This window comes from Procambarus clarkii, chromosome 38 (genome assembly GCF_040958095.1).
Source record: "Procambarus clarkii isolate CNS0578487 chromosome 38, FALCON_Pclarkii_2.0, whole genome shotgun sequence".
NCBI lineage: Eukaryota > Metazoa > Arthropoda > Malacostraca > Decapoda > Cambaridae > Procambarus > Procambarus clarkii.
In genome coordinates this window covers 1,405,111-1,422,409 of record NC_091187.1, presented here as the reverse complement: position 1 = coordinate 1,422,409, position 17,299 = coordinate 1,405,111, and the positions used below count along the sequence as shown (strand labels likewise).

Sequence of the window (17,299 nt, the reverse complement as noted above, 5' to 3'; positions counted from 1 at the left end):
TAACGTTATACTGACGTCATATAAATGTTATATTTAAGTTATAAGAACGTAAACTGGATAGCTTTACAGAAAGTAAACAAAAAAAACTAAATGTTGACTGAAAATTATTTATTCTTAAATATAAAGCATGAAAACATTATAATTCCATAGCATTTACTATTATTTTTAAATTTTTACATAAATCTTAAAAAACTGTGTCTCAAGAATAAATGTTTTTAGTTATATCCTTTGGTTTTAAGAACATCAGATATACGTATTTATGTCAAAAGTTACAGTATTACCTTTGTGGAACCATTTAAAAACGTCCACAAACGTTCTGTGTTTGCTGGGCACCCAGAAAATGGCGTTTCATTACATTCAACACTGGTTTTTTGAAGCCTTATGCTCCTGTTCCTATCTTCACTAATTGTGCTGAATGCTTTTTCCTATTAAGTTTAATTTTTGCTTCCCAATTCTCCCTTTTAATTGCAATTTCCTGGCGACTTTTGCTATTCTTGATTTTTCTTTCAGATGTCTTCTTCTGTTTTGACACTGGGTGTTTGGGGAGGCACACTCTCTCACCCATAAAACTGTGATACCCGGCATTGTCGAGCAAGGGGTCACTTTTATTGTCAATCTTTTCCTTCATTGCTGAGCTCAATCTTGACGGACTAATGGTTCTTAAGGTCGCGATAGTAGGGCGTGTATTTCTACGATGCACCCCTGGGGGCCCCCATCATGTCGGGTGTCCTATCCTCCAATTATGGCTCCATTGTGTGAATGGGGGCTTGTTCGCTGATGAAATGTTTACCTGTTCATTTACATGCTGATATCTGACCCTCTTTAGCTTCTCAGACATGGGGTGGGAGACCAGGCCCCCAAGTCGGACTACGATGGAAAGCTGGGCTCTGTAGCTCCCACTACATTGGTCCCAGACCAAACAGGTCCTGACTCTCCCTGCTTGATGGGGTTCTGGGAGTTCTTTTACTCCCCAAGACTGGTCAGTGGCCAGGCTTGACTTTTGAGAGCTTGGTCTACTAGGTCCCGAATAGGGAGCCGGTGGCTGAGCAGACAGAACACTGGACGCGTGATCCTGTGGTCCCGGGTTCGATCCTGGGCGCTGGCGAGAAACAATGGGGATTGTTTCTTTCACCCTGATGTCCCTGTTACCTAGCAGTAAATAGGTACCTGGGAGTTAGTCAGCTGTCACAGGCTGCTTCCTGGGGGTAGAGGCCTGGTCGAGGACCGAGCCGCTGGAACACTTGACAGCCCCGAAATCATCTCAAGATAACCTAACCCCTCTCTGCTCCGCTCCCACCTCTGTAGCAAGGTTGAGCCCCAAGCCCCCAGTGAGACCCTCTCATCACATGGAGTGGCTTCATCTCTCATTGTAACAACTGCGCCTTTTATCTCTCCCCTCCTCTTACTACGGGGTGCTCGGTGCTGTCCCCTCCGCAGTCACACTTGCACAATTCCTTCTGGTTCTAATACGTTCCAAACTTTGTTTGATCCTGCTACATGGACTAAGTATTTTGATCTTAGTCATGTTGATTCTACTCATTCTGATGATTTATTCATCCATAAACACCTAGTTGATTCGGTAGATACGTTTGTCATTTTTAACCCCACTTGTACTGGTACAGAGTGTGGGAAGCGATTCAGTCAACGTGGAAATATGAAGACTCATATGTTAGTGCATTCAGGTGACAAACCACATGCGTGTCCAGAGTGTGGGAAGAGATTCAGTATTCCTGGAAATATGAAGACTCACATGTTAGTGCATTCAGGAGACAAACCTCATGAGTGTTCAGAATATGGAAAGAGATTTAGTCGTCTTGGAGATATGAAGACTCACATGCTAGTGCATTCAGAAGATAAACATCATAAGTGTCCAGAGTGTGGGAAGAGATTCAGTCGGCATGGACATATGAAGACTCACCGGATGGTGCATTCGGGTGAGAGACCTTTTCAATGTGCCGAGTGTGGCAAAAAATTTAGATTACGTGGAATTATAATAGAGCACATGTTAGTGCATTCAGGAGGTAAACCTCATGAGTGTCCAGAGTGTGGGAAGAGATTCAGTCGTGTTGGAAATATGAAGTCTCACATGTTAGTGCATTCAGGTGACAAGCCTCACGAGTGTCCTGAGTGTGGGAAGAAATTCAGTCGTCTTGGACATATGAAGAGGCACAAGATGATACATGCAGATGATGGGCTAAACAATTTGAGTGTGGAAGAAAATTAAGAGAATGTTGAAGGATAATGAGGCACATAATGGTATATTCACTTACTTTAAATCTAACAGTGTGCTATCACAATGTCGGTTGGATGTTCGTCAAAGGTAATTATATTTTGTTTGAGAAAAACACTTCACCATTAAAGGTAAAGATCTGAAGATATTTATTATATTGTTTTTTATGAAATTCAGATGCTCCTCATAGACCAAGCAAGAACTAGAGAAGCTTCACTGTAGGAAAACTAAAAATTGCTGATAAGTATAGAAATATCTCTTTAATTTAGCAAAGATAAAACAAAGCTCTAAATGTTTTTCTAAATATTTATGTAAATAATGATGTGCTTAATGTTTTTGTTCTCTGTGGAAATTTATTTAAAATGCAATATACTCTGTAGCTTAGTTATGGACATTTTTGTTGTAATATTATTTAGCATTGGAGCTCGTGAAACAGACAGTCGTACGTAAGATGAGACCATTTCATTGGTAGGGAAATGTATGTTAATCAAGTAATTTTCACATCAGATTCATATGCAAACTGATGTCCATTTTTTATTTATTGTTTAGGCCTATTTATGAGTTCTACTCTTGATTATAAATATATGACTGAAGAGTTTATTGAAGGGAGACTGGCATTTATAACTGTTAGTCAAGTTAATATGAAATTTGAATTTATATTACTCTAGAAATTTATATCACTCTAAATTTACCAGAAATTTATATTACTCTAGCCTAACTTTATCAGTTATACTGTAATTGTCTGGGAATAATATTTTACCCAATTTACCAGAGGGCCACTAAGCCTAGTGGCCTCGATGAGAACAGAAAGCCGGCGGCTTGTTGAACATGGAGTGGCTTCATCTCTCATTGTAACAACTGCGCCTTTTATCTCTCCCCCCCTCTTACTACGGGGTGCTCGGTGCTGTCCCCTCCGCAGTCACACTTGCACAATTCCTTCTGGTTCTAATACGTTCCAAGCTTTGTTTGATCCTGCTACATGGACTAAGTATTTTGATCTTAGTCATGTTGATTCTACTCATCCTGATGATTTATTCATCCATAAACACCTAGTTGATTCGGTAGATACGTTTGTCATTTTTAACCCCACTTTTACTGGTACACGTGTCGTTGCAGCCTCTTTTTGGGAAGCAGCTGTCCGTTTAGCCTTGTTGTCCTGCATTGGCAAGACCCCTGGTTGAGATCTCTAAAAATGCCTGGTTAAATGCCAGGATTGGCACAGTTATTCTCCCCCACCATATAGCAACTGGTGATAGGGAACTAAAAGACTGCCACAAAGGATATTAAATCTATCCTAGAGGCCCAAAACCATTCTATCCTCCAGACTGATATGTTACTTGAACCCCCTCGTGGTCGTCATGGCCAGTCTCTTTGCGTAATGATCACTTTTGATAGTAGGTCCCTTCAGTAATTCTTGCCGGTGCCAGATGCTCCATTTAGGACTGCATCTGCTCTCTTTGCCTCTACAATAGGTGCTGGAAATTTGGGCATGGTTCCTTCAAATGCACAAGTGCCGTGTCTCTATGCCCCGTGTGTGGATAATCAGGCATTCTAAGACAGCTTTTTTTTCCCAAGCTCACTGCATCAATTGCAGTGACGCCCACCCTACCTTCTCCCGCACATTTGTGCACTAAAAATTTAAGGAAGCCATCCTCAATTTGAAACATCAGAATCATTTATCTTTTCCGGAGCCGAAACGCCAAGTGTGCCATTTTCCATCTTTCTCTGGCATGTCTTATGCTCGTGTTTTGTGTTCAACGTCTCGCCCTCTCCCACTTTCTCAGTTTCGCAACCGTTTCCAGATCTTGGACGCGGGACACCTACACCACCACCACCACCTCACCTGCTCTTTTAAATTTTTGGCCAGAGGGTCTTCCTCCTGGTTCTCTGTTTGGTGTCTCCTTCCTTCCCTTCCCAATCTTCCCTGTCTCCTGTGCCCTCTTTTCCTGCTTGCCCCAATTCTTCTCATCCTTCCCTTCTGTCTTTTGGCCCTCCACACCGCCTGTCCATCCAGGTCGTTTTCCATCCTCCCAGCAATCTTCATGTTGACTGCTCCTGTTCTCTTTCTCCTGTTGAGATTGTAGAGGCTGTCACCCAATATGATGGTGCTGACACTCATGTCTGTCAAAAAAATAAGCTTGGCTCCTCATCTTCTTCCTCCCGGGCGGGCAAGAAGGCATCAGTCTCTTCCTCACCTTCCGACTCTGACTCTATCCCTGCATCTCCTCCCTTTTCAGTGGTTAAACCCCCTGTCCCAGATATGGAGATTAACTTGGCCCTCGATTCTCTCTCTCTCTCTCTCTCTCTCGGATGCTGCCCTTGATGAGGTGCGCTCCCCTGTTTCTGTCCCATCTCCTCCTGATTGCCTTGACTGCCCCTATCTGATGCCTCCTGCTCCGGACTCTGTCAGTCCACCTCTGGTCCATCCTACCACTCCTTTGACTCCATTGTTCTTGCTAGATTTACCTATGCCCCATAACCCCAATTTCATTGATCCTGATCTTTCTTAGTATATGGTGTTTTAATTTGCCTTTGTTTGACTCTTGTTCTCTATTTTTGACAATGTTTATTCTTCAATGGAATATGCGAACTTCTACAAACTCCAGGTTCTAATAACGCAGATTTTCACCGCTATGTGTCTGTCTCCAGGAGTCGATGCTTAGCACTCGTCCTGGTCACTTCCATGGTTATAGCATTCTGTACCCCCACTCCAGCTTGTGCTGGGGCTCATAACACTATTGCTCTCTGGATTTGTACTGATATTCCCTACATCCCCTTACTTTTCCAGTCGTAAATTCGGTGTTCTGTGGCTCATATCTTTATGAGTAAATGGTATACAGTTTGTTCCATTTATCTCTCTCCCCAACCCAAATGCTCCACTTTATTGTCCAAATCCTAAATACTTGTTGAACTCTTTACCTGAGCCTGTGCTCCTGTTGGGTGATTTTAACTGTCAGTATTCCCTCTGGGGTGATATTCTGACAAACACATGGGGCCAAAATATCAAACCGTTTGTCCTATGTTCTTCTCTGTCTCTTCTGAATCCTGGTGAACCCACTAATGTTGACACCTGTACTCGCACCGTCTCCTGTCTTGATCTTTCTCTCCTGCTCATTTTCTCTTTATTTAGATTTCACATGGTGGGTTCTTCATGACCTCCATAACATGACCATTTCCCTGTCCTTGTCACCTTTTTCTCTTTTCACTCTTCCCTCTCCTTCTCTAGGTGGCAGTTTACCAAGGCTGACTGGATGCCTCTATTCACCCTACATGCTACTTTTTCCGACCTCTCCAATCTGCCTCTCCCTCGAGCCTTACTCCTTTTTCGTGACACCATATTAGATGCTGCCCTCTGCTCTACCTCCTGGGACATGCGGAAGTGTGTTCCCTGGTGGAATGCAGGCTGTGTTTTGGCTGTCCGCTGTAAGAGCGCAGCCTGGAAGACAGATGCAGACAGCTGTTTTCTTTTGTTTCATAAGGCGAATGCCGTCTGTATGGCTAAACGTGAGAGTTAGAAATCTTTTGTCTCCACCAAGACAAAAGTTTGATACTCTCTGCCCCAAACCTGGAAGAAAATCTGTAAGATAGCAGGTAAGTTTGTTCCAGATGTCTCGCCAGTCCTTCACTTCCGTGGTTCAATTGTGGTGGATCCGGTGTCGGTCGCCACTAAAATGGGTTCCCCTTTTTCGACTGTTGGCTCCAGTTCTAGTCTTCCTCCATCTTTACTTATTCATAAGCACCTTCATGAATCTTGTAGTATAGATTTTTGCACACATCTCCAGCTTCTCTATATTGATTCTTTCTCTCTCTCTCTGAACTCCAGTCTGCCCTGACTCTGTGGTTCTACAGCAATGGGCTCAGATGGCGAAACATCTCATAATGAATGTCATCTTCCTCAATGCATGTTTCAGTATATACTGAATCTGTTTAACTGTATCTGAGAGTCGTCATCTGTCCCTGAGGACTGGCTTGAGGTGGTTGTTTTTCCTATTCGGAAACCAGGATCTCTAGGGACAGCTCCTTTGGACATATGCCCCAATTACCCTCATGTGTTGCGTCTGCAAACTCTTTGAACGTATGTTCAATGTCCATATGATGTGGTTCATGGAACACTATCGCCACCTCTTCCCTTCTCAATTTGGCTTTCACAAGAGTCAAAGCATGACTGATATCTTGGTGAACTTGGAGGTCTGTATTCATACTGCCTTTGCTGCAAAGACCTTTGTTGTTGCTGTCCTTTCTTGACCTGGAAAAGGCATGCAACACCACCTGCAGATAGCATATTATGTCCCAACTCCATTCTTTTGGCCTTCGTGGTATCCTCCTTCTCTTCCTACGAAGCTTCCTCTCTCATCGTTCTTTTAAAGTGAGGGTTTGTACCATTCTGCCTCTTTTCGGTAATACCTGTACGTAGGTGAACCCCAAGGTAGTGTTCTGAGCACGTACTCATTTTCCTTGGTTGCCCTCAATGGTCTTCTTTACTCTCTTCCCTCTGGCATCTTCTCAGCTCTTTATGTCAACGATCTTACCCTTTGCTGTCGAGGTGATGAATTGCTTTTCCTCCAATGGCGGTTTCAACTTGCGATTGATGCCGTGTTGTCCTGGGCCACCAATCATGGCATCAAGTTCTCTATAATTAGAACTTGTGCTATGACTTTTACTCGGAAGTAGGTCGTTCTTCGTTCCCCTTTGTCGCTGTATGGTAATCCTCCTTTGTGCATAGATTCTGCTAAACTTATGAGGTTAATCGTTGACACTCATTTGTCCTGGTCTCCGCATATCTCTTACCTCCGAGTTGAATGCTCTAAGGTCCTTAACTTACTGAATGTAAGTTATACTTCCCGGTGGAGCTGATACGAGCACGCTCCACCTTCGTGCTGTCTAAGCTCGAAAAAGGTTGTCTTGCCTACTCGTCTGCCTCTCCTACTCTTTGCTGTCTTGATGCTCTGCACCATACTGGGTTATGTGTTATGCACCTCAGCTCTGGTGCCTTGCGTTTGACTCCTACCCTAAGCCGGTATGATGAAACAGGCATACTGTATCTACAGGATCGCCATGATCGCTACTGTCTTTGCTACATTGCACAGTCCCTACAACACCCTCCTCACTCTCGCTTATGTCGTACTTTTCCTTGCACACTTTTCTTCACACTTCCGCTCCATTTCCGTCTTGACAGATGGGGTCAAAGTCTGCAGATGGTGTAGCCTACTCTGTTGTTTTTCCTGACCACACCTATGTGTCGCCTGCATCCAGAGACTAGCATCTCCACAGCAGAACTTTGTGCTATTTTGTATGTTCTTTGTCAACAGCTTTCTTGCTGTCAATTTTCCTTTATTGTTGTAGTTGACTCTCACAGTGCCCTCATGGCTCTGGAGCCCTTTAATCCAGTTCATTCGGTTGTAGTCGAAATTCAACATTGGCTGTTTCTTATCTCCAATAGATTTAAGACAGTGGAATTTTGCCGGTTTCCCAGCCATATTTGTGTGTCCTTAAATGAGCGTGCGGACTCTGTCACTAAGGAGGCTATCTGCACTTGCCCCATCTCCCTTAAAGGTGTTCCTTATTCTGACTTCTACCCAGTTATTCATTCCTCCATCCTTACCCATTGGCAGGATTGTTGGTCTTCTGTTACTCGTGACAAACTGCATACTCTTGAAGGTAGTGTGTCCCCATGGCCCTCCTCCCATCACCATAAGTGGTGGTGAGAAATGGCTCTGATGAGATTACGTATTAGCCATAAATGTTTAATTCATAGGCACTTAATGGAGCGCCGCCCTGCTCTTTATTTTCCAAACTGCATTGTCCCTCTTATGGTCGTGCATATCCTTGTTGAATGTCCTGACTTCCAGGAGGTGTGTGTGTCTTGTTTCCTGACTGTCCCTCGTGGTCACTTGTTCCTTGATAGAATCCTTGAAGAACCAGATACCTTTGATATTGTTTGCCTTATGCACTTTTGTTCTCGAATTGGCATCCTTAGTGATATTTACCGGGTTTTTTTATATCCCACACAGTTGATGGTGCTTCGTAGCCTTCCGGGCTTGGTGCCCTCTTTTGATAATTACTTGCGTACTCTTTCTCATCTACATTAATGACATTCCGAATACCTCTCAATACCTCAAGCCAGTTTTATTGGCTGTTTACACAACCCTCATTTTCTCCAATCCTAAGAATTGGCAATATCCAGATTGGTAATAAAGTAGATGGTAAATTCCATGATGTTCTCATTGATAAAAAGCTGAATTTCCAGTGTCACATACAAATTATAGCTAAAAAATATTTTAAAATCACTTGGCATTCTATTCTAAATCAGATATTATGTACGTCACCCTCTACCTTGGTTAAGCTTTATTGGCCTCTCGTCTGTCCTTATCACAATTTTGGTATCATTGCCTGGGGTTCTCCCTAAATTATTTATGATCTCTAATTACTCAAGACAAATCATCAATTAGAACAATAACAAACTGAAGCCACAGACAGCATTCTGCCCTCCCCCCCTTTCTTAAATCTAAATCATTGAATATTTTAGATATTAAGTCTAAGTCACTTCACACCCTGTCAAGTGCACTATATAATATATATATATATATATATATATATATATATATATATAATATGCAGAATAACCACATATGAAAAATAGAAAATGCTTAACGCGTTTTCGGCGAATTAGCCGAAAACGCGTTAAGCATTTTCTATTTTTCATATGTGGTTATTCTGCATACTTGGATCAGATATATATATAATAATAATAATAATATACTGTAATATAATATAATATAATATGAAACACTGAACTGCAATGCTAAACCTGTTCTTAAATACATGGTAGGGGGCTGTAACAGAATCTTTGAAATCCACACTAGAAACAAATATTTATTTGATATTCCAAGAGTGCGACTTAGCCAAAGTGGAAATATTCCACAAATCAAGAGTCCCAAAATGTAAAATGTTCTTCCCAATAACATCAAAGACTGTCCCTCTCTCAACCAGTTTAAGAGAGAAACTAAGTACTACCTAATAAATGCCATGTAACCTACCTTACCTACTGATTGTCAACCTATGTCTTGCAATTATTAAACAATAATGAATAATGACTGAACTTGTAATACTGCTATATGCCAAGTAAACAAAAAAAGTTACCATGTTTATTTAGTTAAAATTACCATCGGCTGTTCTGTTGCAGTTTTGCTGTTCCGTTCAACATGTAATTATTGTCATTCTTTTTATTTTTTCTACTTTTGTTCAACTTTTGCTTTTCATCTCAATTATTTTTAGCAATTAATTTTAAGTGTTTATCCACAGCATGTCTGAAACACTGTGCATATTAGTGGCTTTAGGCATAGTATATTCTTGCTTTATCTAGACATCCAACATTGTGCGTGTAACCCATTTTCTATGTACGTTTCTCAAAAAACATTATCATCTTTAGCATTATCATTATGTTAAACAGGGATAGCTTATGGAATAGTATAGTGAAAGGACAGAAGAATGGGGAATATAATATGTGATTTTTGAGAATATACCAACAGTTTGAGACTTTGCCTGTGTACTGTATGTGAGTGTTCAAATTTAGTCTCTTGTTTATGTATAGGCCAAGGAACTTTTTCATCATTTTTAATGGTAATGTTGACATTATCTATTTGAAGGTGAATTTCATTTGATAATTTACTTCCAAATACAATGTAATAGGTCTTCTCTATATTTAGTTTGTTGGTTGACATCCAACAACATCCAGTTTGTTTCAATTTGTTGTTTACAATATTACTTATTGTGTGATGCATTGGAGTTTGAATAGATGAAGGCAGTATCGCCAGCAAATAGTATTGGTTTAAGGATGTTAGAGACATTTTGGTAAATCATTGATGTATATAAGCAATAGGAGAGGTTCCAAGATGCTGCCCTGTGGCACTCCTACGGTTACAGTAGAGATGTGGGGGGGGGGGGTTATGTCATTAATGGCTACATATTGGTGTCTATCATTAATATATGATAGAATATAGTTATCAGGAAGGCCTCAGATTCTGTAATGATTAAGTTTAAGAAAGAGGTAGATATGGCTTACAGTATCAAAGCCTGACTGTCAATTATATTAACCTGAATCTGGCAGTTATATTATCCTAAGACTGGCAATTATAAAACTCATATATATATATATATATATATATATATATATATATATATATATATATATATATATATATATATATATATATATATATATACATATATATATAAATAGCATAAATATGTTAATTACATTATCTTGAATCGGGCAGTTTTATATTTATATGGATCTAGCAATTCGATATATGTATATATGAATCTGGCAATTATATATATATAAGTAGCAAGCAATTCTATATATATATATATATACAGTACTGTATATGAATCTGGCAATAATATTAGCCTGATTCTGATATTTGTATTATCTTATATCTGGTATTTTATAAACCAAAACTTTGCATATATATGAGTGACTCCAGAATTTGTATTATAATGCGGAGTATTTCATCGAAGGCTTAATTACTAATATTTATTTCATTTGTTTACAAATGCCTTAATCTGACAATTTATTAATATAAAAGGATGTCTGCTTTTAAATTAGTGATTTCAAAAAATTGATGTTAAGTCCTTAGTTTGAATATTGTTTAATTGATAGGTATATATATGATCATTATTGGCCTGTATTATGAGGTGTAGGAGTAACCTATATGGTTTTGATTGGGCGTTTAATTTCTTGTCTTGATGGATGTGAATGATGTGTAATTATTATTTATTTAGGCTCTATTATTAGTTCAGATTATTTATAGATAGAATAATGTGCAATAGATGGCTCTTAAAACCTGTTAATTATTATATTATTATTACTTGACAATTGTCTCAACATTCCAATTTACTGTCCTCTTACTATAAGTGTTGTTTTAATTAGCACATAAATGATCTTCACGTAATATGGTTTATTTACCCCCATGACAATGCTTCAGTATTTGTAAAGTTATAATTCCCGGTTATTAAGGTAATTAGAGAAATAACAAACCCTGAATATATGAACGTTAAAAGCATTTTGGTATGTGCAAAATATTCTTGTTTTGCAAGAACACTGGCTTACATCTTATGAATATCAAAACCACTTCAAATTTATTGATAGTTCTTTTTCCACTGCCAGTATTGACATGTCTATTGACTGGTCAGGTCCTGGAAGATCCTATGGTGCTGCTGCTATCCTGGGCATAACAATATGCAATGTAAAGTTGAGGTTGTCAATATTGTATCAGGGCTCACTCCTGCTATACTTGTGTCCTATAGTTATCTGGAGATGATTTCGGGGCTTATCGTCCCCCACAGCCCGGTCCTCGACCAGGCCTCCTTTTTGTTACACAATCCCAAGGAAGCAGCCTGTAGCAGCTGTCTATCTCTCAGGTACATATTTACTGCTAGGTGAACAGACTCATCAGGATGAAAGAAACTCTGCCCATTTGTTTTCGTCTCCACCAAGGATCGAACCTGGAACCTCAGGTCTAGGAATCCGATGTGCTGTCCACTCAGGTGTCAGGCCCCTTTGCTCAGGGGCCTGAAAGGTGCTCAGCAGTATTTGATTATGTGTGTGTGTATATGCATGGTTTCCACAAGCAATATCAACTGTGCAGATGAGTATGAAAATATATGATCAGAAATATATCAGTTGAGTAATTTGTATCATAATGCTGAACTCATGGGGTGGTAGGTGATTTTTAACACTGATTTTACCCGCTAAGATGTATACTTAAATTTGTTTAATGAATTCATGGATGCTGAAAATTTACATAATCCTGCTGTTAATGATTAATTTACTATTAACTATAGCTTTATGTCATGAGATAGGAATGGAAGGTCTCATATTGATCATTTTCCTTTCAAACCTTTCCAGACATTCTAAAAAAAGCAAGAGTAACCCCTGTCCACAAATGTGGTGATCTCACAGATGTTAACAACTACAGACCTATATCAATCCTACCTAACTTGTCAAAAATATTTGAAAAACTAATCTACAAGCAGCTTTACTCTTTTCTAGCCAAACACAATATACTTAGCTCTTGTCAATATGGCTTCAGATCCAAAAAAGCACTAACGATGCACTTATTGGTATGATTAACTTGATTCACGCAGCTCTTGATAAAAAGGAGTTCACTGTTGGGTTATTTGTGGACCTGCGTAAGGCTTTTGACACTGTCAACCACCAAAACCTTTTGACACTGTCAACCACCTAAACTCGATTATGGTTGCCCTGCATACTCTTCTGCTTCTCCTTCTACTCTTTGCCGTCTTGATGCTTTGCACCATAATGGGTTGCATCTCAGCTCTGGTGCCTTTCGTTTGACTCCCGCCCTCAGTTTGTATGTTGACACTGGCTTCCTCTCTCTCCAGGACCGCCATGATCGCTACTGTCTTCGCTATCTTGAGCGGTCCTTACAACATCCTTCCTCTCGCTTCTGTCGTGCTTTAACTTTTACCCCTCCTGTGGTTCCTGATGTTCTTCATCGCCTCCCTCTTTTTATCCGGTTATCTCGCTTACAGGATTCTCTTTCTGTTCATATTTCTAATGTTTCTCCTCGTATTATTCCATCCTAGCCTCCGTGGAGAGTTCCTCTAGCAAAGTTTTGTACGTCCTTGACTCACATCACTAAAGCTTCTACCCCTCCTACGATTCTGAAACGCCTTTTCCTTGAGCACTTTTCTATGCACTCCCACTCTATTTCCGTCTTCACTGATGGGTCTAAGTCTGCGGACGGTGTGGACTACTCTGTTGCTTTTCCTGACCTCACTTATATGTGTCGCCTCCCTTCGAAGGCTAGCGTCTTCACAGCAGAACTTTATAAATAATAAATAAATAAATAAATAAATGTTTATTTAGGTAAGGTACATACATACAAGAGATTTTACAAAGATTGAGGGATTTATAGATAGAGCTAGTACATACAATGCCTAAAGCCACTAATTACGCAAAGCGTTTCGGGCATGAAAAACATTAATGACTAAATCTTAATACTAATTGAGTATAAAGAATAAAATGTGTTGAGAAAAAATAAAAATAGAGATAAAAAAGGGGGGAACATGGCTGAAAAAGCAGCACAAATACAATTAGGTCGACAAACAGCATTGTTTAAAAAAACAGACATGGATTGAGAATAGAGGGGTAAGGTACAGGGTATTTATTAGGTAGTGCTTCGTTTTTATCTTAAACTGGTTGAGATAGGTACAGTCTTTAACATGGTTGGGAAGTTCATTCCACATGCATAGAGATTAGCATTATGCTAATCTCTATGCTCTCCGTCTCTTCCTTTCTCATTGTCATTCCTCCTTTGTGGTTGTAGTTGACTCTCGTAGTGCCCTCAAGGCTCTAGGGTCCTTTAATCCTGTCCTTCCGGTGGTCATCGAGATTCAACATTGGCTGTTTCTTATTTCTAGTAAATTTAAATCAGTAGAGTTTTGCTGGGTTCCCAGCCATATTCGTGTTTCTTTAAATGAGCGTGCAGATGCTGCTGATAGGGACGCTATTTGTTCTTGTCCCATCTCCCGTAAAGGAGTTCCTTATTCCGACTTTTATCCTGTTATTCATTTCTCCACCCTTGCCCGTTGGCAGGGTTGTTGTTCCTATGTAGTTAGTAACAAGCTGCGTACTCTCAAACGTAGTGTGTCCTCGTGGCCTTCCTCCTACCACCGTAATCAGTGGTGGGAAACTGCTGTGGCAAGACTGCAGATTGGCCATACTCGCTTAACTCACGATCACTTAATGGAGCGCTGCCCTGCTCCTTATTGCCCAAATTGCGTTGTCCCTCTTACAGTTGTGCATATTCTTGATGAGTGTCCTGACTTCCAGGACGAGCGTGTGTTTTGCTTTCCGACCGTCCGTCGCGGTCACTTGTCCCTCGATAGAATTCTTGGCGAATCGGATACTTTTGATATCGTTCGCTTTATGCGTTTCTGTTCTCGTATTGGCATTCTTGGTGATATTTTCCGCCCTTTGATTATTTCGCACTCTGATGGTGCTACATATCCTTTCCGGTTTGGTGCCTTCTTTTGATAATTACCTTACCTTGCCCCCTTTTAAGTACTGTGGTATATGTGTTGTTATTTGTAAGTAGGTATTTAGTAAGTAGGCAGGCTGGCAAGTAGGGGCTTGATGGCTGAGTGGACAGTGCTTCGTATTCGTAGTCCTGAGGTTCCAGGTTCGATCACCAGTGGAGACGGAAATAAATGAGCAGAGTTTCTTTCACCCTGATGCCTCTGTTACCTAGCAGTAAATAGGTACCTGGGAGTTAGACAGCTGCTACGGGTTGCCTCCTGAGGATGTGTAACAAAAAGGAGACCTGGTCGAGAGTAGTAGGGTGTAAGCGCCACAGGTCATTTTTTTTTTCAGGCCAGAGAACCCCTATGAGGTGTAAGCGCCACAGGTCATTTTTTTTTTCAGGCCAGAGAACCCCTGTGAGGTGTAAGCGCCACAGGTAATTTTTTTTTTCATGCCAGAGAACCCCTGTGAGGTGTGAGCGCCACAGGTAATTTTTTTTTTTCAGGCCAGAGAACCCCTGTGAGGTGTAAGCGCCACAGGTCATTTTTTTTTCTGGGAAATATCGTGTCTGTGAGCCAGGGTTTTCAGGTAAATTTTGTGTCACAGATTTGGAATTAAGGAATTCTTATGAGGAAAATAATTTCTGAGATTTTAGAAGTTTTGTAAGGTTTCTTATAATGAAAATAATTTCCGAGACTTAGAAGTTTGTTAAAGGGCTTATGATGAAAATAATTTCCGAGACTTAGAAAATTGTTAAAGGTCTTATGGGAGAAATTCAAATTCGTGTTTATGAGCCAGGGTTTTCAGGTAAATTTTGTCAGTCACAGATTTTTAGAAGTTGTTAAAGTTCTTATAATTAAAAATAATGTCATACGAGTATGGACTGTTTTGTGTGCGTATCCATGTGTACTATTGTCAAGACCGACAGACACGTGAAGCTATGTGTGTTTATGTGTACCTGTAATTGAACCACACCCCCCTCCCTCCCCCCTTACCTCGCAATCTGTCGCCTCACCTGTGTTTACTTTAGACGTCAGCCAGACACGGCCTTCAGGTCACCTCGGTAATCGTATCTTATCTTCTCCATAATAATATCTGGACCGTCCCTCTCTCTCTCTCTCTCCTCCTATTTCCTTACAACTATTTTCAGAGTTTCAAATAATCATAGAAGTTTATTTATATGTTTATGACCGAATTTGTAAAAAGACCATTTTCAGAGAATATTGTCTTAGATGTTTTGTTAAGGAAAACAGACAACTTATCCATAACATTTAGTTTTATATCCATTTACGGCTATTTCACCTGTAAAGACCAAAATTGAACAGAGCCCAGTTTTAAGCTCATATTTCATCAGAGTCCAATTATCAACAGAAATTTGCCAGAATCCACTTTGTGAGCAAAATTAGTCAGAGACAGTTTTTAGCTCATATTTCATCAGAGTCCAATTATCAACAGAAATTCGCCAGAGTCTACTTTCAGAGCAAAATTAGTCAGAGACAGTTTAAGCTCAAATTTCATCAGAGTCCAATTATCAACAGAAATTCGCCAGAGTCTACTTTGAGAGCAAAATTAGTCAGAGACAGTTTTAAGCTCAAATTTCATCAGTCCAGTTTATACCGAAAATTCGCCAGTCTACTTTGTGCCAAAATATTCAGAGTCCAGTTCATGATCGAAATTAATCAGAGTCCAATTAAAGACCCAAATTTGACAGAGACCACATTTTCGCTACTAGCAGTCCAATCCCCCTGAAATTTTAAACAGTCATATTTCAGACGTAGTAAATAAGATCAAGTCAGTTACTGAGCTCCAGCTCTTGTCCCCCTGTATTTGCATATTTTCTCTATATTCAGCTGTGTTCTTCACAATTTTTTCCATGTTTTCTGTGTTCATTCCATGTTCTACAAATGTTCACAGCATACTCAGTTCAATTTTTTTCACCTGTTTTTCTCATTTTTCTGTTTTCTACCATTTTCCCCATATGTTCACTATGTTCTTTGTCATGTTTTTCATGTACATCATATGTTCTCTGTATAACTTTTATACTCAATATTCATGTTCTCAATGTTCTTAGCTTGTACTTCACATGTTCAGTGTTCATTCTTTGTATTCCCTATGTTCCTTATCATGTCTTCATATTCTCTATAAGTTCTTATTCCCTGCATGTTCACTCTATTCATCAACTTTTTCTTACATGTTTTCTGTGTTCACCGTATGTTCATTGTGTTCATTCCCTTACTTAACCTCAATTTTTTATGTTCTTTGTTTCTTTAAACCAATTTGTTTCTTCCATTCACTAACTAGTTCTTTGTCAAATATTAGCATCAGCAATACAGTTTCCTCAACAATTTTAGTCACCAAGTTTTTATTTGCAAAACTATGTCAAAGTAATTCTCGTAGTCAACTTAATAGTTCTACCAGCCATGTTCTTAAACAAATCTACACTTTATTCAGTTCCAAATTTACAAAGACAAACCTTTCTTGTAACTTCTTAACTAAAAATCTTTCGCCAATCAACTAAAACATAGTCACTTTCGTCATTTTTCAACTAAACTTATTATCCAATCAACTAAAAATAATAACTTTCATCATTTCTTAACTAAAAGTGCTCATCAGTCAACTAAAAATAGTTACTTCATCATGTTTCCCTGTCGTTTCTTAACTGAAATATCACATCTCTCATCTGAAAAATAGTCATGTTTAGCCTCTTTCCAACACTGTTCTTAACTAAAGTAACCTTTCACTTCGCTAAAATAGTCATATTCATCATTGTTCCCAACTAAATTATATGTCGTTAAGTAAGAAAAATAGTCAAAGGTGCTCTCCGTGACACCAAAGTTACTCTTCGAGAAATCAAAGACACTCTTCAATCTTCAAGAACTTTAACAACTTCTAAAAATCTGTGACTGACAAAATTTACCTGAAAACCCTGGCTCATAAACACGAATTTGAATTTCTCCCATAAGACCTTTAACAATTTTCTAAGTCTCGGAAATTATTTTCATCATAAGCCCTTTAACAAA

General features: G+C 39.5%; 1 protein-coding gene across 1 annotated transcript in view; it reads left to right on the top strand.

Annotated features, from left to right (window-relative positions):
• Nucleotides 1-1,654: 1,654 nt before the first annotated feature.
• LOC138372141 (uncharacterized) overlaps nucleotides 1,655-17,299 on the top strand; it is a 28,149-nt gene continuing 12,504 nt past the window's right edge. The window contains exon 1 of the mRNA XM_069337453.1: nucleotides 1,655-1,934. Coding sequence (XP_069193554.1) covers nucleotides 1,655-1,934 — 280 coding nt within the window. The remainder of the gene's footprint in view (nucleotides 1,935-17,299) is intronic.